General features: G+C 38.6%; 2 protein-coding genes across 2 annotated transcripts; one reads left to right on the forward strand and one right to left on the reverse strand.

The window, feature by feature from the left end:
• Window positions 1–91: 91 nt before the first annotated feature.
• LOC139936902 (glycerol-3-phosphate dehydrogenase 1-like protein) lies at window positions 92–16,643 on the forward strand. Its single transcript, XM_071931718.1, has 8 exons — window positions 92–337; window positions 6,421–6,598; window positions 8,049–8,189; window positions 9,595–9,733; window positions 9,874–9,986; window positions 10,195–10,425; window positions 13,384–13,490; window positions 14,007–16,643. Exons 1-8 carry the CDS (start codon window positions 282–284, stop codon window positions 14,101–14,103), a joined length of 1,062 nt encoding a protein of 353 aa, XP_071787819.1. The 5' UTR covers window positions 92–281; the 3' UTR covers window positions 14,104–16,643.
• Window positions 15,566–25,061, reverse strand: LOC139936904 (uncharacterized). Its single transcript, XM_071931721.1, has 5 exons — window positions 24,843–25,061; window positions 24,172–24,237; window positions 20,936–21,000; window positions 19,500–19,580; window positions 15,566–18,042 (listed from the first exon to the last, which is right to left on the reverse strand). The coding sequence occupies exons 1-5, from the start codon at window positions 24,934–24,936 to the stop codon at window positions 18,010–18,012; spliced, it is 339 nt and encodes a 112-aa protein (XP_071787822.1). The 5' UTR covers window positions 24,937–25,061; the 3' UTR covers window positions 15,566–18,009.
• Window positions 25,062–25,367: the final 306 nt, after the last annotated feature.

Below are 25,367 nucleotides of genomic sequence, written 5' to 3' on the forward strand. Positions count from 1 at the left end.
TTCAAAGCGCCGATTAAAAGTAAGGCTCCTACTGTAGAACTAACACAATATAAGCTGAAGCCGCGAATGAATTGTCGTAGTTTAGAAAAGGTTCACAGTGTGGAGTCCCGTGCGTTCAAAGGTCATTGAGAGATTGAATGATTTCTACGCGTGTGTGTTTTTTAATTGGAAGCTGACCTCTTTTCCTTGACCTCCAGGCGCCGCAACATTCTGCAAATTCGTTTTGCAACATTTTCTTCGTAATAAACAGTGTTTAACAGTCCTCATTTGCTCTGCTAACAATGTCTTCACCATCATCAGGACCTTTGAAGGTTTGCATCCTTGGCTCTGGCAATTGGTAAAGACAGATTTAGTGTAGTTTGTATGCTTGTATTTTGTAATTGTATCATTCAAAGATTTGTAAACTTCACTTTAAAAATAAATAAATAAAGGTAACTAAACTACTGTTACGGTGTGTTAGCTAGTAAACTAGGAACCGCAGTTGTTTGTGCACAAAACGTGTAGTGTAGTGTGTTGGACTGTAGTCATGGGTGGGTGTAATCATAGCCGACCATACATGTACTTCTAGAAACTATGACTATGAGTATGAGGCTCCCCGTGAGCCTTCTAGAAGTAAGCTGATCACAGCCACATAGAATCAAAACCGCAGAGGGAAAGAAAGAAAGGGCCAACGACAATTACTCGGACTCAGTTCAAAATGCCCAGCATGCTCAGCATCTCATCTACCAATGATCTACGAACAATATTTTTTTTCCAAGAACATTGAAATTATGGAACAACCTGCATCAATCCCTCATAGATTCCAAATCCCACCAAATCTTCAAAAGTAATTACATTCACAATCTAGGCCTACAAACAACAATATAAAAAAAGAAAATATTAGACGACGCTCTCCTGACCTCCTTGTCAAATTCCCCAGCGGAAGTTTCAGTAGAAAACCTACCAATCAAGCACCAAGTTTAGACCATTGTAGTGTTAATAAAAAAGTAGCGTATAAAAAAAACTATTATTTTTATTATTAAAAAAATGTATTCCATGCCAGCGATGGTTCATCTATTCTAACGATAATAGTATACTAACTTAACTAGACCCAGTGACTGGGGTGCTAGATTCCATGTCAGTGATGGTTCATCTATTCTAATGATAATAGTATACTAACTTAACTAGACCCAGTGACTGGGGTGCTAGATTCCATGTCAGTGATGGTTCATCTATTCTAACGATAATAGTATACTAACTTAACTAGACCCAGTGACTGGGGTGCTAGATTCCATGTCAGTGATGGTTCATCTATTCTAATGATAATAGTATACTAACTTAACTAGACCCAGTGACTGGGGTGCTAGATTCCATGTCAGTGATGGTTCATCTATTCTAACGATAATAGTATACTAACTTAACTAGACCCAGTGACTGGGGTGCTAGATTCCATGTCAGTGATGGTTCATCTATTCTAACGATAATAGTATACTAACTTAACTAGACCCAGTGACTGGGGTGCTAGATTCCATGTCAGTGATGGTTCATCTATTCTAACGATAATAGTATACTAACTTAACTAGACCCAGTGACTGGGGTGCTAGATTCCATGTCAGTGATGGTTCATCTATTCTAACGATAATAGTATACTAACTTAACTAGACCCAGTGACTGGGGTGCTAGATTCCATGCCAGCGATGGTTCATCTATTCTAACGATAATAGTATACTAACTTAACTAGACCCAGTGACTGGGGTGCTAGATTCCATGTCAGTGATGGTTCATCTATTCTAACGATAATAGTATACTAACTTAACTAGACCCAGTGACTGGGGTGCTAGATTCCATGTCAGTGATGGTTCATCTATTCTAACGATAATAGTATACTAACTTAACTAGACCCAGTGACTGGGGTGCTAGATTCCATGTCAGTGATGGTTCATCTATTCTAACGATAATAGTATACTAACTTAACTAGACCCAGTGACTGGGGTGCTAGATTCCATGTCAGTGATGGTTCATCTATTCTAACGATAATAGTATACTAACTTAACTAGACCCAGTGACTGGGGTGCTAGATTCCATGCCAGCGATGGTTCATCTATTCTAACGATAATAGTATACTAACTTAACTAGACCCAGTGACTGGGGTGCTAGATTCCATGTCAGTGATGGTTCATCTATTCTAACGATAATAGTATACTAACTTAACTAGACCCAGTGACTGGGGTGCTAGATTCCATGTCAGTGATGGTTCATCTATTCTAACGATAATAGTATACTAACTTAACTAGACCCAGTGACTGGGGTGCTAGATTCCATGTCAGTGATGGTTCATCTATTCTAATGATAATAGTATACTAACTTAACTAGACCCAGTGACTGGGATGCTAGATTCCATGTCAGTGATGGTTCATCTATTCTAACGATAATAGTATACTAACTTAACTAGACCCAGTGACTGGGGTGCTAGATTCCATGCCAGCGATGGTTCATCTATTCTAACGATAATAGTATACTAACTTAACTAGACCCAGTGACGATATTTTCGGTCAGATTCCTTCTTTCAAAATTTTGACATTATCGGTCAGCTAGATGACCGATAATGTCAAAAATTCGTAAAAAGGAATCTAGCGCCCCAGTCACTGGGTCTAAATACTTATCAAGTTTTATGATAAAACTGAACAAGTTATACTTTTCTATTGCTTTTTAAAACTTTTCTAGACTTTAGTACAAAAATGAGACATTGTTTATTTTAAATCAACAACTAAACGTTTGTTTTTAAGATCTTTGACATAAATTTATTACCTGCGCAACACACTAAGACAACAAGAAATATGCATAGCAAGCAGCACGCAGACTTAATTTAATTGTTAACTGATTTTTAAAAGGCAAATGCCAACAAAGTACACCTTTGTTTTTTGTAACCATTCAATTGTTTTTTAATCCTCAACTGAATGTAGATTGTACGATATAATCAAACTAACCTGTGTAAATTTAATTTCAAAAGGCTGCCTTTTTTATATAGCTAAAAATCCAGAGCAAATTATGTCCACATAAATAGAGAAAAATAATCTCTTAAACAGCTACCTGAGCGGAATGTTTTCAACGGAAATGGTATTTCAACTTGTTTATAATGCACTTATTCACCATTTTAATGTAATTTTGATATGTGTACACTTCTGAATTTTTCGTAATTATCGATTAAAAAATCAGGCCCCAACCGAAAGGTTTTGAAAAACTAAAAACACTTCTGCCGCTGAGAGCGCGCATCAAAGGACAATGCCGCTGACGTCATCTCTGGGAGCTTGCTTTGTTATGCCTCCACGCTGCAACAAAGCGGCTTTACAAATTGGAGCTCCCTGAGATGACGTTTTGAGAGTGATCGTAACAGGGCTTTTCGAAAATCTCTCAGAAAAGCCCTGGATGAGGGCATTCAAAATTATTGTTTTTTTTACACAGTTGAAATCTTTTTATAGTCATATGATTCGATTTCCCTATTCTTTGAAAGCATTTTAAGTGAATTTCAGCAAAGTTTACGTCTTGACATATTCGTTCAAGCAGGTCTTTAAGATAAAATAGGAATACACAATCTGAGAAGCAATGCGACATAAATAGTAATAATAATAGCACACATATCCACCCTGCTGACTTTTGTATTTGTGTAAAGCGCTTTGTTGACTTGAGGCCATGCATAAGATAATTAAGGGAATCAATGTGTGTTGAATCGGTTTTCAACTAGTGGTTTAAACCCGCCGAGGCCTGGTTCTTGATAATTTTACCGAGACAAAATAAATGCAAAAATTTCAATTGTTCAATGATTTCTTTCAACACAACACCCCTCCAGCTATGAAATGGTAAAGCCCTCCGCCGCCCTCAGGTAAACAACTCCTTATAAGGGAATGCTGTGCGCGTCGCGCGTATCGCGTGATGTGGCACAACTGTTTCAGCTGTTGCTCTCGACCAATAGAAATGAAGAAACTGTCTTATAAGAACAGGTGCAAGCTCGCCTGTCACGCCCATGTTTCAACACTTTTTACTCATGACGTGTCCAGCCCTTTAAAAAATATTGCTGGTTTCACACATACTTTTGGAGGATCCTTAAGTAAACACACTGTCCTGGCATCCAACTGTGATAATCCCTTTAATCCCTTAAACAAACAACCTGCTCTGGACCGGCCTGACTGGATGATTTCTGGAACTACTTTTAAAGGCTACATGAAATGGCCATTGGCAATGGCAATAACTGAGCAGTATGTGTATTTTAAAATTAGTACTTTTTACGTAATTCTGTCATTAATGGGTAAATTAAGCTTATTGTACATTGCTTCTAGATTTTGATCAGGCATTATACATTATAAACATGTACAAAAGTGTTTTTTTTTTCCTTTTCTTTTTTGGCAAAAGGTATTGTAAGCAGTTCAAAGCCCAGTATGGATGCTATAATTGCAGCTTTCTTTGCAAACTGTGACTACTTTGTACTTACAGTATTTAATATTCAAAGGGAAATGACGCAAAACAACGTTACAAGACCCATGCGCTCTTGGCCAGCTTTTATTAAAAGCATTCTAAGTTTACCAGGGAACGATTTCGTCCAGTATTTTTGCATGGACCGTTACGCATTTTTTTTTTGTATAGCTAAATCAAAATTTTGCATAGCAGTCCATAAATTTAGTATCTAACAGCAAAATTTTAAAAATCGCTTAAACTGCAGACACATAAATTTGCGAAGCGGGCTAAAGTGTTAGGGCAAACATAGTACAGCCTATAGTAACTTTAGTTGGTTTTTTTTGCCTTTTTTGTGTGTAAAAATTTAGGGCACCAAGGCAATTTTCAAAAATTTCAAAGGGCATCAAGGCAATCATAAAAAAAGTTGCGAAGGGCCCGACGGCAATTTGGAAAAAAAAGACAAAAAAACAGTTCTTCCAATTTGTCCATTTCAATTTTCAATCGATTGCCTCCTAACTATCGTATTTATTATACCCAATATGCACTAAAAACTAACCCACAGAAAAAGAAAGCATTCATCTAACTGAACAAAATAAACAAAATAAAGAACAAATCTTACAATACACAATGAAATAATATTTTTGTTCATACGGCTACTATTGGTCATGCTGGTTGTGTAGTTTGTCTTAGAGACGCTAAAATTCCCACGCAACTGCTCGGTTTTGGGCGATGTTGACAGAAAGATATATATCCATGTGCGCGACGACTATGCTGTACATGATGTATGTATGTACGTTATGTAAGGTATACTATTATGCATGCATCGTGGGGGAGCATGTGCAGACACGTCAAGTCGTTCTCTCAAGGCGTGTGTGTTTCTAGTTCGCGTAAATTTACCAATAGAGGGCGTTTAATCTCACGCTATCGCATTGTTCTGAAGCGCCCTCTAGCGTTCAAAGTTTCTTGTATTTTTGTGTCGCACGCAAAGAACAACGACTAGTGGGCTTGAAATCTGCTGTTGTGCGTGAAATCTGGTGCTATTTCTATTCGTGTTTGCTGACGTTCGAGGGCCAGTGCAGCGGTTAAAAAGACAAGTTATTTGTCACTCATAGAACTTCTTCCAGATGTTTTATTTTGTAAAATTAATTGAAAGAACAAGTTTGCCTTTAAAAAACGTTCGCATGCATGTTTGTCACGGACAGGGCCTAGCAGCACTACTTTATCTATAAACAGTATTAGTGCGCACGTACGGCGCAGCCGGCGGAACGAAAGTCGACACAAACAATAACCGTTCTTTGCTATTCATGGATGGATTTTTACCATTCAAAAAAGAAAACCAAGTAACTTTTTACAATTCTAATCATTTTAAATATTGTAACAATCAATATCTTAGTCTTCAATTGAAATAAATCCACATGGATTCCTTCAGGCAGGATGGCTTTGTCAAACCTTATCGGATTAGTGGTGATAACGATCTTAATCCCCCAACTCCCAGCTGATTTTTCTCACTTTAAAAACCTCCAAAAGTATGCGTCCCGACCCGACCAGATACAAGGTTTGGTCGGGTCGGGTTTTAGAGGGCCGGACACGTAATGGGTCATAAACAAAGGCTTGTACACACACACGTGACGCGCTTTCCACCAATAGGATTAGCAAAATTGTCTGAGGTATTTATGAATGTTTCTTTATTATTTGTTCAAGATAGGACATAACTATTCACATCCATACATTTTATGCCCAATCTTTGAAATGGGAAAAGCGCCCTCAATTTACAAAGAAATGATCTGAAATTGTTTAAAAAAAAACATAATTTTTTAGTTAGGCTGTTTTGTTAAGGAAGGGTGGGTCATACAGAGTTTGGCACTTTAATCCGGAAGTTTTAGGTTCAAGTCCTTCTCTAGTAATTTGTATGTTTTGTTTAGTAAGTTGTTCAACCCAAAATTATAAAACTTCCTGAGATTGACACAGTGACTCTCTTCTTGTTCTTGACAGGGGTTCTGCCATCGCAAGGATAGTCGGCGCCAACGCAAAGGCCAATAATGAATTTGTTGATGAAGTCAACATGTGGGTGTTTGAAGAGATGATTGAGGGAAAGAAACTGACTGAAATTATCAACACTACACACGAGAATGTTAAATACCTGAAGGGATACAAGATTCCAGAGAATGTGGTAAGGAAGCGCAGACCGAGCTCTTCCCAAATATTTTTTTGGAAAGAGGGTGTTGGTTTATCATGTTTAAAGGCAAAGTATACCATTGGGCCTTGGAACCGGTCGATAGTATTCGTTCTATTACAGATGTACAATTTAAAATAACTTGTGAAAAATTCATTTTACAAGGTTTTATAACCTACATTTTATAACCTACGTGATAATCTGATGTAAATAAATGCATTTGTCTTCATGTAAAAACATTGAAATTGTTGACCCTTCCATATGTTCCCTGTGACTTTATGAATTTCCAGAGATAAATTCCCAATTTTTGCAAAATTTAATGTTTTTTCATTTCAGCCCGAAACTCCAGGCCTGTACATGTACATATTGACCTCAATTCCTCAGGACTTTTAGGGTGCAGCTCCTTTAAAAATAATAGACTGAAGTTTGGAGCCATCTAACTAAGCTGCTGAATTAGAACATTTACAAAATGTGTGCATATAATCATGGGGTACACATTTGTTCTGTTCATTTTATGAACGTTTGTAATGTTCATAAAATAGACAGAACAAATGTGTACCCTATGATTACAATCGCATGAAAACCACTCATAAAGCAGTTATATCTCAATCGCCATGTCAGTGATGATTTAAAAGTGCTTGAGTTGAGTTTGTCGAGTGCAAGATCTGCAGAGAGTTACTCAATATGTATTTGTTGTGTTAGTGTACCAATGACTGTGCATTGTGGCTGTGCACATATTGTGTCTGGTGAGTACACACTAAGTACACACACACCATGGCGATTCATGCATTGCATACAATACACAACCTTCAATGAAGATTCTGAAAGGAGATTTGTTTGTAGCCTTGAACTTGTGACCTCAGATAATGCAAATTTGCTAACAAAAATTATTCAATACATAAAGGGTGCGCTATGAATGGGTGAACATTTTTTACTGATGTACTATGTGTATGGAAAGAGTGGCTAGACAATAGTCAAGATAGTGCTTAAATAGTTATGAATAACCAGTCATAAAAAATGTGGCATACATGTATTGGCTGGTAGTGCTAATAGGCCTAGCCGGTTACCTCATTTTTGAGTTTCCCATCTGCCTGACACCATGTTTGGAAGGGTTTGGGGGGGGGCTCCTGTCTGGTCTTAGCCAAAGGGGTGTCTGGGTAAAACAGGGTGTCCACAAGACACCCAGGGTGTCTTGTGGACACCCTGTTTTAAATTTGGACACCCTGTTTTAAATTTGGACACCCTGTTTTAAATTCGGACACCCTGTTTTAAATTCGGACACCCTGTTTTAAATTCGGACACCCTGTTTTAAATTCGGACACCCTGTTTTAAATTTGGCTAAAACCTTTTGTCTGTTTTAATGTCCCTACTGGTTGTTCTCCACTGATTGCTTACAAGTGCTATTGCTTAAGAGATTCTTTGCTTTCCACTGTTCTATCTACACTAGGTTGCGATCCCAGACGCTAAAGATGCAGTGAAAGGAGCAAACATCATCGTATTTGTCATACCACATCAGTTCATTGAGAGGATCTGTAAAGATATTCAAGGCTGTGTTGAGAAAGATGCTTTGGCAATCTCCCTGATCAAGGTACATGGAGCGTTTGTTTGGATCCTGACCACACACAAAACCTCCATAATGCAACCTCAAGTGTTGGCTGAATTTGATGGGTTCAGTAAGGACAAATAATAAAAAAAAGTTTCTTGTCGCTCCCGGCTTCCTTTTTCACTGCCCACCTTGATATTTACACCCAAATTCTCAGCTATGCAATCCTTAAATTGTTTTTTTTTTTAGGAATTCCATGATCGTAAAAAAAAAACACTGCGAAAACACCCTCAGATTTTTTCGTAGTCTCCTTCATATCTTCTTAATTTATTTTAAAACTAAAATCTGTCACCTTTTATTTTAAAAAAAGAAGAGAAAAAAAGAAAGAGGCATCCTTTTTCCTTTTCCAAAACGCCGGGTGAGAAACTGTATTTTAATGCTTGTACCAAACTTTCCACATACCAGGTTTAGCAACATTCACAGAGACCAATCATTTTGCTGTAGAATTATTACTTCAATGACTTTGATGAATGTGGCTACAGTGCCCGAAGGTTCAGTGTTCTTGAAATACTTTGTAAACTAACAATTTAACTCAACTACAGCAACCAGAGTAATACTGAATTTCCGAGCTAAGAATTTGGGGGAAATTCACAATACCACAGGGCTTGTGGTATCTCTTCAGTGAACATTATTTGACTCTCAACCTTTATAATACCAGAATAATCTTTACCATTGTAGATTGTAAATTATGCACAAAAAAAGCCACAAATGAACTGGTACCTGCAGTTATGTACAACATTACATTTGCATTGCTACGGTTTTTGATGGTTGATATGTGGTCATTGATTGCTACAAATTTTCTTTGTATCAACTAATGATAAACCAGAAGGGAAACTGACTGTGTAGATTCATAACTAATTTTGGGTTGAACAAAGAGCAGTGAGGGATTGGAACCTGTGACGTCTAGATTAACGGATTTAACATTGTTTAAAATTTGCCCAGTAAGTTTCTCTTGTGGTTTGTTCCTTGATTGAAGGAAAACAAGAAAAGTTGACAAACTGAGTATTTATGTACTTAATTTTATGTTTAAGGATCTTTTCTCTTTCTGTCGGCCGTGGCTGACTGGCAAAATGTACTTTCTTTCTAAATGGTTCTTCCAACATAAATTAGGTGGTCTTCGCCTTCCACCTCTAGGACCCTGGATTCGTATCACATCAGGGACACTATGTGGGTTGGGTTTTCAGTCTCTACATGACTGAGTGGCTTTTACCTGGAACATTAACTATCGAGGGTTTTCCTCCCACATCTGAAACTGAAATTTCATTCCTGGTCTTCTCTCCATTGGGTTGTTATTTGCTAGTTCAGGAATAAATAAAATGAAATGAAAAAAATGAATGAAATGAATCAAAACTTAATTTTGAACTTCACTGTTTCTTTGCACAAATTTAAGGGTGTGACTGTTAAGGACAATGGTTTGCAGTTGATAACGGAAGTCATCAAATCTTATCTCAACATCGAAGTCAACTGTTTGATGGGAGCAAACTTGGCCCCTGAAGTGGCGGCCGGATACTTCTGCGAAACAACAATAGGTAAAAGATACTTAGGACTACAGTTTATTGCTACAAAACAACAATATGTCACAGATAGTTGATGTTACACTTACCCTGTCTCTCCTAGCCATAGGATAGACTCATTTTTATGTTTCTTGTTGTATCGTTTCTTTGGTCAGGTTGTCGGGATGCTGAAGCCGGTAAAATGTTGAAGACACTTTTCCAGGCAGACTACTTTAGAATTGTGGTTGTTGAGGATGCGACAACAGTAGAGCTATGCGGAGCGCTTAAGGTAATCAGTTTAGGTCACGCTGGGGCCACTATATGGATTGGGTTTTCAGTCCCTAACTGACTGCTAGGGTTTTCACAATTATAAGCCTCTGGGGTTTTCCTCCCACACCCCAAAATGTCCTTCTTTGTCTTCTCTTCTTGGGGTTTTGCTAGTACAGTAATTAATTTCGCTTTTCTGTTTCAAATGTTGTCGATTGAAATGTTCTCAGAATATAGTAGCTGTTGGTGCCGGAATCGTAGACGGTTTGGGTCTTGGAGACAACACTAAAGCTGCCGTTATCCGACTGGGTTTAATGGAGATGGTGGCCTTTGCCTCGGAGTTCTACAAGAATACCGAGACAGCAACATTCTTGGAAAGCTGTGGAGTTGCTGATCTCATCACCACTTGTTACGGAGGAAGGAATCGAAGGGTGTCTGAGGCGTTTGTGAAAACGGGAAAGGTATGTGGAAAACTTGTTCAAGTTTAATTGTTCTTCTCTCCCAGTCGTCTGGGAAAATATCACAGCAAGAGAAATGGATTGATCTATTTAAAAGTTTATTGATATCGGCCAAGTTTCAAAAAGCCTGTATGCACAAAAACTTGTTAAGCAAGTATTGCTTAGCAGAAACAGGTTACCAGCCACAATTACAATAAGTTTGCATTGTTTTGTTTAGTGCCGTACTCAATTTTTGCTTATCCGTTTGACAGCTCTATGGGCTCTGAAATTTTCTGCTTAACGGCTCTTTTTGGCCCTGAAGCTTTCATGAGCATTTTATCAACGAAAAATTGAACATTTAAATTTAAGGCATTTTTGCTGAATTTGCACGAACAATAAAGATTTTCTTTGTGAGTAGACTGATATTTTGTAACTGCAGCACTCTCAGTCAAATTGTTAACTCAAATCACATTTGTTTTTATCTGATAATCTTTTCTATTTATTTGATTGTTTTGTGTTCAGTGCATTATACAATTTTGGAAAGATGTGTCTTAATATACATTGGTGTGATTAACAGTAATGTTGTATTTTACATGTATATTATGTTTATAATTGTTTATTGGAAGTTTTTTTTAAAACATATTGACTTTCTATTGTTTCTGTGCTTATCAAAGTGTTTTTTTTGCGAACATACAATGTATAATGTATTATGTTGCGTAATCTCACCATGTCTTTCTACTGCTTGTACATTGTATTATACTTGTATGTGTTATGTTGTCAAGTAACCTCTGTGGAGAAAGACTCTGCTAGAGTTAAAGACATGTGGTCATTCATAATCTTTGTGCAATATTTGTACCAATCCACACTTTCTTCTTAAACAGTGTTTTGAAAGGAGGGTAGAATGATCCTAGTCACCATCTTTACCAATATTTCACTCCTATGTGAAATAACTCAATTTATAAAATGATAAATGTGATTGTTGTTAACCACAAAGTTTATTGTGTTGGAGTGTGTGACAAAGCAATCTAGCGTATTGGCTCAAGTTCTGGTGTTGTAACGGTGTGGGTTCGAATCCAATCTAGTTGGTCATGATACTTTGTGTTGGAGTGTGTGACTAAGCAATCTAGCGTACTGGCTCAAGTTCTGGTGTTGTAACGGTGTGGGTTCGAATCCCAATCCAGTTGGTCATGATACTTTGTGTTTGAGTGTGTGACTAAGCAATCTAGCGTACTGGCTCAAGTTCTGGTGTTGTAGCGGTGTGGGTTCGAATCCGAATCCAGTTGGTCATGACACTTTGTGTTTGAGTGTGTGACTAAGCAATCTAGCGTACTGGCTCAAGTTCTGGTGTTGTAACGGTGTGGGTTCGAATCCCAATCCAGTTGGTCATGATACTTTGTGTTGGAGTGTGTGACTAAGCAATCTAGCGTACTGGCTCAAGTTCTGGTGTTGTAACGGTGTGGGTTCGAATCCCAATCTAGTTGGTCATGATACTTTGTGTTGGAGTGTGTGACTAAGCAATCTAGCGTACTGGCTCAAGTTCTGGTGTTGTAACGGTGTGGGTTCGAATCCCAATCCAGTTGGTCATGATACTTTGTGTTGGAGTGTGTGACTAAGCAATCTAGCGTACTGGCTCAAGTTCTGGTGTTGTAGCGGTGTGGGTTCGAATCCCAATCCAGTTGGTCATGATACTTTGTGTTTGAGTGTGTGACTAAGCAATCTAGCATACTGGCTCAAGTTCTGGTGTTGTAACGGTGTGGGTTCGAATCCCAATCCAGTTGGTCATGATACTTTGTGTTGGAGTGTGTGACTAAGCAATCTAGCGTACTGGCTCAAGTTCTGGTGTTGTAACGGTGTGGGTTCGAATCCCAATCCAGTTGGTCATGATACTTTGTGTTGGAGTGTGTGACTAAGCAATCTAGCGTACTGGCTCAAGTTCTGGTGTTGTAACAGTGTGGGTTCGAATCCCAATCCAGTTGGTCATGATACTTTGTGTTTGAGTGTGTGACTAAGCAATCTAGCATACTGGCTCAAGTTCTGGTGTTGTAACGGTGTGGGTTCGAATCCCAATCCAGTTGGTCATGATACTTTGTGTTGGAGTGTGTGACTAAGCAATCTAGCGTACTGGCTCAAGTTCTGGTGTTGTAACGGTGTGGGTTCGAATCCCAATCCAGTTGGTCATGATACTTTGTGTTGGAGTGTGTGACTAAGCAATCTAGCGTACTGGCTCAAGTTCTGGTGTTGTAACGTTGTGGGTTCAAATCCTGACCCAGTCATGATACTATTGTCCTTGAGCAAAATATTAACCCTATTATTGCTTTGTCCTGTTATGGGCTGTTCAGGCATACCCCTAGAGCAATGTATTGTGTATTTTATTGTGTACTGTACACTTAATTCAAATATCAGGTAAAGTAGGCCTTGCTCTTTTAAGCTTATTGTAAAGTAGCCCACTGAGCTAGTAAGCTGTGCATTTCACTTGCACTCAGGAAGTTTTAATAGCCCAGATTTGAAACCTTTATTCTCATACATGTCTCTTTCTGATTTATAAATGGTACTGTGATCACAACCAGTTAACTGGTCAAATGAAGCTACATTCACACACTCAAAAATAAATTAACCCAATATGAAAATGTATTATTCCCATCTAAACATGTAGGTTGCACAGTTTTTATCAGCCCACAAGGCAAGTTGTAAGCATGTGTTTACTAACCTGTAGCTTTTTTCTTTTTACTAGACAGTGTACCCGGGGCTAGTGTTATATGAGAGCCTTGACAACAATGTACTCCATTCATTTAATAGATTAGAAAGTGTTAGCATTGTGTATTCTTAACATAACATAAGAATTTATCTTCCGCCATAGGTATAGAAATAACTATAGTTTCTGTAAATGTCTGTAGCACAATTGAGTAAGAATTTTACAGTATGGCAAACTGATTGCTTAGTTATTGTTGTTTATCTAATAAACTTATTGTGTTGTTGTTGCAGAGTATTGAAGAGCTTGAGAAAGAGATGTTGAATGGTCAGAAACTACAAGGTCCAGAAACTGCTCGAGAGGTTAACCTCATGCTCAAGGCTAAAAATATGACAGATAGGTAGGTTACCAGTCCAGAAAGGATACCAGGCATGTTGAGGATCGATGCCCTAGGAAAATCTGTCCCCAGAGATTCTTTCCCCCCATATTGGAAGTTATGTGACATGTGAAGAAGTTTGTACACAGTTTTCTTTATGGGGGGGGGGGCAGGATCTCTGGGGGGACAGAATCTCCTTCCACATTGGAAGATCGGTCCAGCAGGCCAGTTGGAATGCAAATGCATATGCCTGACCAACTCACGTCTATTTTATCTACTTTATACTATTCAGGTTTTTGACTGAAGTTTTCCATAAGAGAACCTAAGAACCTTTATGTTTCAAACTGATCCTGGCAACTGAAACCCAATGCCCCAGCTGTAGCTCCCCCCCCCCGACCCTTCCCATCTATGGTTTTAAATAAAACTTGCCGACTGTTGCTAATTTTAAGTTTGCTGAGTTACATAATTTAAAATTTTGTTGATGAATTTTTAAACATCCATTTTAATTTCATGTGGTTTTGTCTTGATTTATTCCCCCAGATTTCCTCTGTTTACAGCAATCTTCAAGATCTGTTACCAAGACCTTCCTGCAAAGGACCTGATTGGCTGCTTAAACAATCACCCCGTTCACATGTAGACACTTGGTGATCACCTGACCTGATCACATGGTCAGTTTCAGCAGTCACCTGACAAAGTTCACTTGCTGACCATGTGGTCTCAACAAGCTATCACATGGTATACACGTATATATTTATGACATGTAAAGAGACTACTAAACTGGTCTTCATGTAATTGGTAGTCACATGGTTAGACCATGACCACGTGACCACATGGCATGTCACCTGATCTAGTCTCATGTGAACAATGTGGTGAATGATCACATGACTCACATGTAGACCATGTGATCAAGTTAAATACTGAACAGGGCCCAATTTCACAGTCTGCTTAACCAGCAAATAGTGTTTAACTTTTTTTAGCTAATCAAAAAAATACATTGGGTGTAAGCAACCACATTTCTCTTTCACAGTAAGCAACATCTCCATTAAGATAATTGAAATAATCAACAACCAAATGTCTGTCACTTTGATTTACATTTTAGTAAACTCAAAAGTAACAATAAAGTCTTCTCACTTTTTTGAAGGGGGGGGGCATTTTTACAAAAAGATCATCATCTTAGCAAGATTTTTGCTTTTGTTTACTGCATTTAATGTGTTTGAACCCAATAAATAAGTGGTAAACAACTGGTGTATTCATCCCAAGGAGGATTATGTTGAGTGCAGTGAGTAATTTGGATACAATTTTTGTGGCTGAATATTATATTTTTATGTTTGAAGAAATCTTATTTGAAAGACTAATGGTGTGAAAGTTAAAATTATTCTTGGGAGTTAAAGGTGTTATTCCATTTTGTGTTGTATGAAGACAAAAAATGTAATCTTTGACCTGCTGTGGAACCATTGATGTCAACATTAAAGCTTTTTCAATTAGGTGCAACCGTCACCAGTTTGGTCATCAATAACCTAAGCCAGCATTTGGTTAAAGGGAACAATTTGCTGTAAACAGAATGTTCAGTGAAAGTGAACCCAGTCCGAGTCGACCTGTGTAGCACGTTTAAGGTTATTTTACCAAAATGTGACAATTTGAATTTAGTTTTAGTATACTCTTTAAGGAGTTTGACATGATATGGAAAGGTTTGCCGTAATACCATGTAATGACTATCTCTAGGGTTGGGGTCGTTCTGAAAAGAACCATTGGTTTCAACTCGACGTTTCAATCAGTGATCAGTATACTCTGATCGTCTTCTGGAGAAAAGTTGACATGAAGTGTACATTATTGTCAGAAATTGGTAGAGTGTAATTTAACTTTCTAAAATGAATGGATAATTTGAATGCAGTGATCTTCCTAAAGTGGTTTTATATCCCAACGATGTTTCTATCCCCATTAAAGAGCACCTCTAAGGTCTTTCATGGCCGAGCAGTCTCGTTGACCCGACCTGAGATCTGGTGTTCCTTGCATGGCTGAGCAGTCTCGTTGACCCGACCTGAGATCTGGTGTTCCTTGCATGGCTGAGCAGTCTCGTTGACCCGACCTGAGATCTGGTGTTCCTTGCATGGCCGAGCAGTCTCGTTGACCCGACCTGAGATCTGGTGTTCCTTGCATGGCCGAGCAGTCTCGTTGACCCGACCTGAGATCTGGTGTTCCTTGCATGGCTGAGCAGTCTCGTTGACCCGACCTGAGATCTGGTGTTCCTTGCATGGCCGAGCAGTCTCGTTGACCCGACCTGAGATCTGGTGTTCCTTGCATGGCCGAGCAGTCTCGTTGACCCGACCTGAGATCTGGTGTTCCTTGCATGGCTGAGCAGTCTCGTTGACCCGACCTGAGATCTGGTGTTCCTTGCATGGCCGAGCAGTCTCGTTGACCCGACCTGAGATCTGGTGTTCCTTGCATGGCCCAGCAGTCTCGTTGACCCGACCTGAGATCTGGTGTTGTCAGCAGCAGAGTGTGTCTCAGTCATGGTACCCATGAGCAAGGCAAACCAACTACTTCATAAAAAGCCAACGTAGTGGATGATACCCATGCCTACATCCTTACAGACTGTGAAGGGTACATGCCCCTAGTGACAGTTGATTTGGGTCAAGCCCCACCTTGAAGTATGAAGGGCAATGGTTTCTGTTACCTTTGATATGTCATTGGGTCCGGGGTCAGGTCTGTAGTTAGTCTTGATTTCAACTAACAACGGGTTGAATTTCTGAAAACAATGGTTCTACACTCTCTTGCTTGTTTGTAATTGCTGAGGTATTTGTTTGCATGTCTGAGAACTTTGCAAACCCAAATCTCTCACATACAAACATTGGTTTAACGTTGATGATTATGAATTGCACAAATCAAGAAATTGTGATTCAGTAACTTGACGACATACTTGTTTTAGTCATTGTGAAATCAGTGGTTTATCTTAGAACTACATGACCAAGATGACAGAGTACTCGCAGTATCGGTTATTGAGGATGATGAGTGAAAGAGATCCAATCTTAATTTTGTTTTGAGGAATATTTTCTTTGGACAGGATGATTTTGTGAACTTTTTGTAAATGCAACTTCCAGTATAAGAGTAACCTTTTTACCTTGTTCATTTCTAGACGTCTATATAGTAATATAATAAATCAGGGATTGTTAACAGAAATGTCATTTGTGTGTATTTCATCTGTATTGGGGACTTCTTCGATAGTTGTATAGGGTAATCCCCTCAATCCCTTAATTAAACGGCGTAAGTTGGAAGGGGCGGGGATATCGTAGGGCTGGTTGACCTTCCAAAAAATAAAATACAAGTATTTGTATAATGACATTTCATTTGGTACATTTTTAGTCCACACATGAAGCTGAATGAAATTGTTTTCCATAACCGCAATCATTGTCAAGGGTCAATCTGCGTCCTATTTAATCTTGTCCTAAATACACAAACAAACAATAACAACATAAATAATTCTACTCACTGTAAACAAAATGGCACCGTTTCTACCTTTGCTCTATATTATTTTTATCCTGACATAGTTTCCCGTTTTAAAGAAGTTAATTGATTCACGTCTTTTGTAAGAAGACCGTGACATTATTTACTTGTGCGTTTTCTTTGTTGCTACACAGAAGCCAAAGTAGGCCTATATTGGAACTGAATGAACTGAATATTAATCAATTCAGTTTAAAGTCCTTGGCATTAAACACAAACAGTGATTTAAAATCATTCAATACAAAATCAAGTGAAGGCCTAAATGAACAGATTAAAGAAAAACAAGAAACGTTTAACAACATCTTTATTTGATAGTATGCTGCTCCGCATCCCTCAATAGTAAGTTTGATATAAACGGAGGGGGGGGGGGGTTCAAAAAAGGACCAGCATGGGCAATTAAAAACTTGAAATCTTGAAGTCTATGAAGGATAGACTATAAGTATACCCTTGCTCGGTGTATCCAGCGTATAGAATTTCTGAGAAAGGCTAAATGCCTAAGTTTGTCTCTTGTTCAGATTTGTTGGTGATAAATTACCTCTTTTCTAATACTCCTTCACATGGTTTTGTGATGCGTTTGAAATTGTTTTGTATAATATCAACAGCTCTCAATTTCTTCACATGCTTTTATGACCTTTAATTTTTTCAGTAAAACCAAACATGTACCCCCTACCCTAAATGTAATCCCTATCTATTGGCGAATACTTGAGGTAAGCAATTACCAAGACAGAATGACAGGCATGGCTTTTAAATTTTTCTAAAAATAATATGGATTGCACTTGATTGTTTATGCTATTTATTTTTTGCCTTAGAGCATAGAAACCTTGGAGTGAAGGGTCATATACCTACACTCACATGTGCAGATAGGGCCTAGACAATACAATAAATAGAGTTTTTGTTATGTAGGCCTACACATCGCTGTTTTCTATATCAATGACAATTTAGTGATAGTTTTGCAAACAGTTATAAATCCGTCATCAGTTGAACATCGTGTCCGTTAGAATTCCGACCCGTGAATGGATAAATACAATCGGTATCCTGGCGTCATCTATCGGGTCGAATCATGAAGTTTCTCGATAATCTACGAGGGAAGAAGAATTAAACACGGAACTAAAAATAATGTTTGTCACTTTCTCATCTCTTCCCCAGGACAATTGGTGAAAAGGGCGTAGCGAAGGTAGTGTCGTTATGGTGGTGGTTGGGGGGGGGGGGGGGGTAAAAACTCAAACATGACACAGAAAACGAATGTATTTCAGGGAATTCAAGGATTTCTTTTCCATGACCATCTTTTTACCTTTTGAGTCTTTATGTAGCCTACAACTTTACCAGCCGTGAGTGTTCGTCCCAAATATATGAGGGTTCTTCTAAGAACTCTTAAAGAGCACCTTGAATACCTGCTTAGCTCTATATAAATATATTATATGTTTATTCTCCAGCGTTGCATCCTCCTCTGCTACGTTTGTTTAATCCTCACTTTATCTGAAATCTTTCTGGAGTCCCCCCCCCCCCTGTCCGTCTTTGTCTCGTCTTAGTTAACGTCTTATAGTTAACAAACTAATTAATGATTCCATTAAATGATTTAATTATTTCGTTTGTGTTATCTTCTATAGAGGTACTCAAATACAAGACATGTTTAGGATCGTGGCTACACAATACTGTCATGTGCATTCTGCTATACCTACTCGGTGTTCAGGACGGAAATTAAATAATGTAATATTGAATTAAATTAAATTGAATTGACGATCGGCATTCGACAAAATCTTCAGTGAGCGCCGAAATACAAACAAAAATAAGTCGGCATTGCCGATGCGTTTTTTCTTTCCTTTCTGGAGGGCCTGATCTTCTCTGAGCATGTTTCATTTGATGTTTTCATTTGCCGACTTACGCTTCAAACGCCGGGCCGTCTGCATGTTTTGGGGTTGTTCCAATTGTGCCTTCCCCCGGTTATAAACTATACTACATAAAACTCCGAACATGGGTTTTCAGGTAGACACAAGAAGAACAACTTGTTAGGGTGTGGGGGTGTTTCTGCGTTCATCAAGTCATTTTCTTCTTTCCTAACAAACCTTATGGGTACATCAACAGAGCTCAAACCCTCCTGACTGTCTTATCTTGTCTGCCTACACATGATGTACTTTTGGTCTCGATTTGTTTAATCTCTGTACCGTGTAATTCACACCCCCCCCCCCCCAAAAAAAAAAAAAAAATAGTTGCATCTGAGACTCCTATAGGCTATACGGGTCTCGATAATTCAAAATCACAACGCCTCATTGGACTGAGACTGCCATTGGATAAATTATTTTCTCAACAACTGTCTTTATTGATAGTTGATGAAACAAAAACAATTGTTCAACCGAACAAAATATGGATTTGACAAAATATGGAGACCGTCAACATGTTAGATGTCTCATAAAAACGTTGCCAGCACGTTCATGCGGAGGTATAGTTGATTCAAATACCTCTTTAGATTTTTGTCTCAGTCTCCATACCATAAATAATTTTATTTTGTCAGTCTTCTGACAGGCTGAGTATACCCACCTCATACACTTGCACTTGAAGATTTGGCGGCAAACTGGATACAACGGAATCAAGAAAACAATCAGAACTGATCATCTCTCTCTGATGACGTCAACAAACATGTAAACAAATTGAAACAAAAATAGCAGTCAAAGGAACACGTTGCCTTGGATCGGTCGAGTTGGTCTTTGAAAAACGTTTGTAACCGTTTTTTATAAAATGCATATAGGTAGAAAGATGTTGTAAAAGTAGAATACAATGATCCACACAAACATGCCTCGAAATTGCGTGGTTTTCCTTTTACCTCGTCGACTAACACGTCGGCCATTTATGGGGGTCAAAATGTTGACTCCCATAAATGGCCGACGGTGATAGTTCGCACAGTAGAAGGAAGACCACGCAATTTCGAGGCAAACTTGTGTGGATCATTGTATGCTACTTTTAAAACATCTTTCCAACCATATGCATTATATAAAAAACGGTTACAAACGCTTTTGTTTTGACCAACTCGTCCGATCCAAGGCAACGTGTTCCTTCAAGTCGAAAACGATCAGAAAGAGCAAGGGATGAACAATGAAATACACAAAAAATTGTCAACAATACTAACACCGATTTTGGAGTAATAATTGTGATCCAATTTCTTAATGGATCAATTTAGTACAACAAATGCACAAAAAGATCCCTCGTAAATAAACACAAGTACTTCTACAACTCTGTGTCACCGTTTACGCTTTGTCTCCCCCAGCCCGATAGGCAAAACTACGGAAAGCATGTACGACGGGACGTATTGGGACGTTTAAGATGGGACGTTTGTCGTATCCTGTGTTGGCAACGCACGTAAAAGAACACAGTGCACTTTTCGAAATGGTTCACCTCGGTGTTCCTGGTTTGATTGGCTGCATATTGCACCACAGAACCTTGTAAACCATTACAATGGGTGCTGTGGAAAAGAATTGGGTCTCATAACTCAAACGTATAGTCCCATTTTTGAGGAAAATACTGAATGATGAAGCGCCATGAGTGTCACTGGGTCACTATTATTGTTATTAATTAATAAAACTATCTTTCTGTCCACCCGGCACAGGTTTGGGATAGAATAATTTGAATTGCAGGAAACTTGAGATGTTATGCACCTCTATTGAACGTGCCCGTTGCATTGCTTAGGAAAGGGACCCAGTTCAGGTTATTGCGTCTTTTCCTTTGATAAGAAAACGTTGTCCCCTGGCAGATACTGAAATCAAAATGTCAAGGTGTGTCCATGATTGTTGTTGATGCACGCATTATGTTGGCTTCTCACTTAAAAAAAACCTAATTCTTTGACATTATCACAGGTTTGAGATTCAGATTCTGAGATGCGTCCACGAAAGTACATCAAGTCATCTTAGGTTGGATTGCCGCCAGAATGTTATGGGGACATCAAAATTAAAGACATGTTACTAAGCAACAGTTTCTCTTACGTCATCGGTTTCATCTTGCAAGTTGTTATCTTCACTCCATCCAAAGTTTTCTGATCTTTTACCACCTGAAAAATAAATATGATAAAAACAATTATTGAGAGTCATTGGTAATTACTCCAAAATTTAATTACTTTGAAATTTTACTCTGGTATAAGGAGCACTGCAGCTGCTAATAATGTAAAAATAAAATAGTAATGACTATTTAAGAAACAATTCTCTTCAAAGGAATGCGGTTCAAGCAAAGGAAGGGATTCAAGAACATTTCAATCTGAGAAATATTTCTACATTAAATGTTTTTCAGATTGTGTATTCCAATTACGGATTATTTGTCCTGCGTGGCAAAACCGCGCCAGATTTTGTAAGAAATCTATAAAAAAAAAAAAATAAAAAAAACGTCAACATTTTGAACTGAAATTTCCACAGAATAGTCGTATTATTTTCATTTATATAGGATTGAAACAATCGAACGGTTAAAAAAACAAAGTTTTTTTTTCAAACAATAGGAACTGTCGGAAAACTACTCGATTATGGCATAGTGTGTGTTCACCACCGGGTGCTGAGATGGACTCGGTGAACGGTACTCGATTATGGCATAGTGTGCGTTTACCACCGGGTGCTGAGATGGACTCGGTGAACGGTACTCGATTATGGCATAGTGTGCGTTTACCACCGGGTGCTGAGATGGACTCGGTGAACGGTGGGGGTGCAGGGGAGGTTTTTGCAAAAATAAAAACTTCAGAAGAACAGGTTCAATGTAATCAAAGGTTCACTTCGATGGCTAAATATCAAACTAATTAAAAAAGAGATGGTGGAAGGGCAGGCTATGGTGTGGTGCGGAGGGAGGAGGGAGCCCCTCCCGTGCACCGTTCTACACCATGTGCTTTCCTTGCAAGGGGATGGGGAATAAGGAATTATACAGAATAAGGTGGTACTAAATTGATTCGGACAGTCACTATATATGATTCGTATAACACAGTGCCTTTTTAGAAACGATTTCACATGGGACTACATTTCTTAATGTAGCAATGCTATACGTGCCAAAGCACAATATCCTCCAACCATGTTTTTGAAAGACATAATAAATAATAAGTTAATAACTTCGTACTCTCAGCACTTCATCAATTGATGATAAACTTGAAACCATTTTCATTGCATTCCCTCTCCATTAAATGAGTTATTTCCCCCACCATCCCTAATCATGGAGCTTTTATCCACTTTGCATCACAACTCATCAAACAATACAATTATTATTAACATCCTATCGCCGTGTCAAAAATCAAATCTGACAGAATATGACGATGAACATCATCATTTTCTCTCATTTTTCCCCACGGGCAACAAAATAGCAAATTTGTGACAACATTTAGTGGTCTTACACTATTTCAAATAAAGTGCGCCTCATTGACGACGCTGCTTTTATGTCAGAAGCATTATTAAAGAAAAAATAAAAAGTGCTGCTCCTAATTGCACTTAACACAAATTCCACTGAAAAACAGAAAAACACAGGATATCATGAATTAATGTTATCATAGAAATGGAAGTTTCATGTTACGTTAGGGGCAGATTGTAACGGGAGTGTTTTTTCGAGTGTTGACAACAAAACCACTGTAGCAACTGAAACAACGTATCTCCTTAACTATCATCATCCCAGAATGCATAAGTGGGGTGGAATGGGAGAGGGGGGTCTCAACCCCCCCCCCCCCCACCCCCGCCTAACAATTGTATTTGTCGGTGGTCTTACTCATTAATTGTATTTTAACATAAATGAATGGAGGGGGGGGGGGCAGGTTTCTGAAATGATGACCCCCGCCCCTTCCCCCTTCCTCCTGCCACTTCAGGGTGCACCAGATTCCACGCTTGATCAGCAACGCATCACACACATCTGCGGATAACCATTGCGCTAATAATGAAGAGCGTCTACTCTCACTTTTTGTATGTAATAACAGAGTGCATAGATTGAATCCTAAACTATGGGAACAAATAGACTGCGAGGGTTAGAATCTTACCCATAACGAAATGAGGACAGGGTCAAAACAAGATTAAAGGCATACTATTGCTAATTACTCAAAATAATCGTTAACATAAAAACTTACTCGGTTTAAAGGCAGTGGACACTAGATTGGTAATTACTCAAAGTATTGATTAGCATAAAATCTGTCTTGGTAACGAGTAATGGGGAAAGGTTGATGGTTTAAAACATTGTGAGAAACGGCTCCCGCTGAAGTAACGTAGTTTCGAGAAAGAAGTAATTTTCCACGAATTTGATTTCGAGACCTCAATTTTAAAATTTGAGGTCTCGAAATCAAGCATTTGAAAGCACACAACTTCGTGTGACAAGGGTGTTCTTTTCTTTCATAGTTATCTCGCAACTCCGACAACCAATAAAGCTCAAATTTTCACAGGTTTGTTATTTTATGCATATGTTGAGATACACCAAGTGAAAAGACTGGTCTTTGACAATATTACCAATGTCTTGAACGAGCAATGAAGAGCTGTTGATAAAACATTGTGAGAAACGGCTCCCTCAGAACTAACTTATGAGAAAAAGGTAATTTTCTCACAAAAATATTTGAATTTAATAAAAGACCTCAACCGGGTCTCGAATTTAAGGCATCCGAAAACACACAAATTGTGCTACCGTATTTTTTTCCTTCCATTATCTCGCAAATTCGATGATTATATTGAGCCAAAATGTTCACAGATTTGTTACTTTATGCATGTTGGGATACACCAACAGAGAAGACATGGTCTTTGACAATTACCAAAGATATCCAGTGTATTGCCGACAGCTCTGGAAAAGTACATCGCTGTATAGATAATAACTTGAGATACGACTGTCAAGGTGACGGGATATGGGGGGTGGGGGGGGGGGTAGGTAAAGTTTTTTTGTGGGGGGCGTCATAATCTTCATTCTTTCCCCAATGCTCATTACCGTTGCCTAGGTTTCAGCTTGGATTTCATAAAACTGGATTTCATGAAACTGGATTTCATGAAACTGGATTTCATGAAACTGGATTTCATAAACTGTATCTTAATAACAGGCAGCTGAACGTTGGCGAGTTTATTATAGTCAAACTGGTCGTAGTTTTCCACTTCTAGTAAAGGCAAGGGCGTGACTCCTGAGTGAGGTTGGGTGGGTTGGTGGGATGGGTGACAGTCTTGTTTTAAGTAATTCCTGTTTGAAACCAAGGCTTTGTTAAGTTAAATCATAAGCGAGAACTTCTGTGAAGACTTACCTCTTCTATTACAAAACCTGCAAGTGGCTGAGTTGACGTCTACACATTTGATGTTGGCGCAACGCGCTTCAGCAGACCATGCATTAGGGAAGAAAACAAACAATAAAGGGCAGCATAAATATTTATAGCAAAGTGAAGTTATATTGAAGCCTAAAGTATTCATTTTATGGTTAATATTCAGTTCATTATTCAGTGATTCATGTGTTCATAAACAAAAGAAAATATCAAATTGCGTGAATTTCGTACCCGCCCTTTCCAACCGTGACGTAACCGGGCGGGGGGGGGGGGGGGGGGGGCACAGTGACTATATAAACCATAACCCTCCCCGCTCCCTTCTCCCATAATCACAAACAGCACAACAATTGGTTTGACACCTCAAGATGTTGTATTTTGCCCCCGCTTGTCTCCCTCAATGAAGACATTATGTATATGCTTTCGAAAACAAATAAATTCAATTCAATAATTAATTTTTCCATTAAAAAGATAAAAATGGAAAATGTAATTGTCAAAACATTGATAAAAGCCCCAAGACAGAAACTACAAAAATACAGATAATATTTATAAAACTATGATATGAAAGGTAAGTTTAGTAAACAACAGAACCAACAAAAACATCACATACGCAAAAGAAATGACAGAATGGATAAGAATAATTAGCAAGTCTTGCTTACCATCCGTTACTGATGTGTTTACGATTACAACTGTCGCCAAAACGAACATGGTGACGACTGGTAGTGAAGGCAAACTCGCTGAAAAGTAACCCATAGTCACCGTTCACTCTTTTACGCACGTCTCTGCGATGTCGTCTTCCCCTCCTCAAAACCGAAAAGTCTCGCTGTTTTCAAGTTTTTGAAAGAAAAAAACACATGCATCAAGAAACTGACCACCGACAAAACTCACAGGTCTGAACGTGTAGCATACTGATGCGGTCGCTTATAAGCCCAATTCAAACCACGTGACTGAGTTCCCTTTATTGTTCATAAGGAAAATAAAACGAAGAAGCCGACAATTTTATCGTCGCCTGTCTATCTCTGATGACAACGATGCGAACATAATTCACGATTATTAGCGCGGTTTGAGCATGAGTTAAGGGACTATCAACTAAAAAATTTGGATAAACATAAAATGTTAGTGAAATTGACCGAAAAGAAGAAGAAGAAGAAGAAGAAGAAAAGGCGGGTTGTCTTTAATTCTGC

This window comes from Asterias amurensis, chromosome 5 (assembly GCF_032118995.1).
Source record: "Asterias amurensis chromosome 5, ASM3211899v1".
NCBI classification, from domain to species: Eukaryota; Metazoa; Echinodermata; class Asteroidea; order Forcipulatida; family Asteriidae; genus Asterias; species Asterias amurensis.

What these genes read in the sequence shown, in the direction of transcription:
- LOC139936902 (XM_071931718.1), top strand. Translation starts at nt 282, where the DNA reads ATGTCTTCACCATCATCAGGACCTTTGAAGGTTTGCATCCTTGGCTCT. An exon ending in ACAAGATTCCAGAGAATGTG is followed by an intron (nt 6,599 to 8,048) that starts GTAAGGAAGCGC and finishes TATCTACACTAG; the next exon opens with GTTGCGATCCCAGACGCTAA. An exon ending in TGGCAATCTCCCTGATCAAG is followed by an intron (nt 8,190 to 9,594) that starts GTACATGGAGCG and finishes CACAAATTTAAG; the next exon opens with GGTGTGACTGTTAAGGACAA.
- LOC139936904 (XM_071931721.1), bottom strand. Translation starts at nt 24,936, where the DNA reads ATGGGTTACTTTTCAGCGAGTTTGCCTTCACTACCAGTCGTCACCATG. An exon ending in AAACACATCAGTAACGGATG is followed by an intron (nt 24,238 to 24,842) that starts GTAAGCAAGACT and finishes GGTCTGCTGAAG; the next exon opens with CGCGTTGCGCCAACATCAAA. An exon ending in CAGGTTTTGTAATAGAAGAG is followed by an intron (nt 21,001 to 24,171) that starts GTAAGTCTTCAC and finishes TTTATTTTTCAG; the next exon opens with GTGGTAAAAGATCAGAAAAC.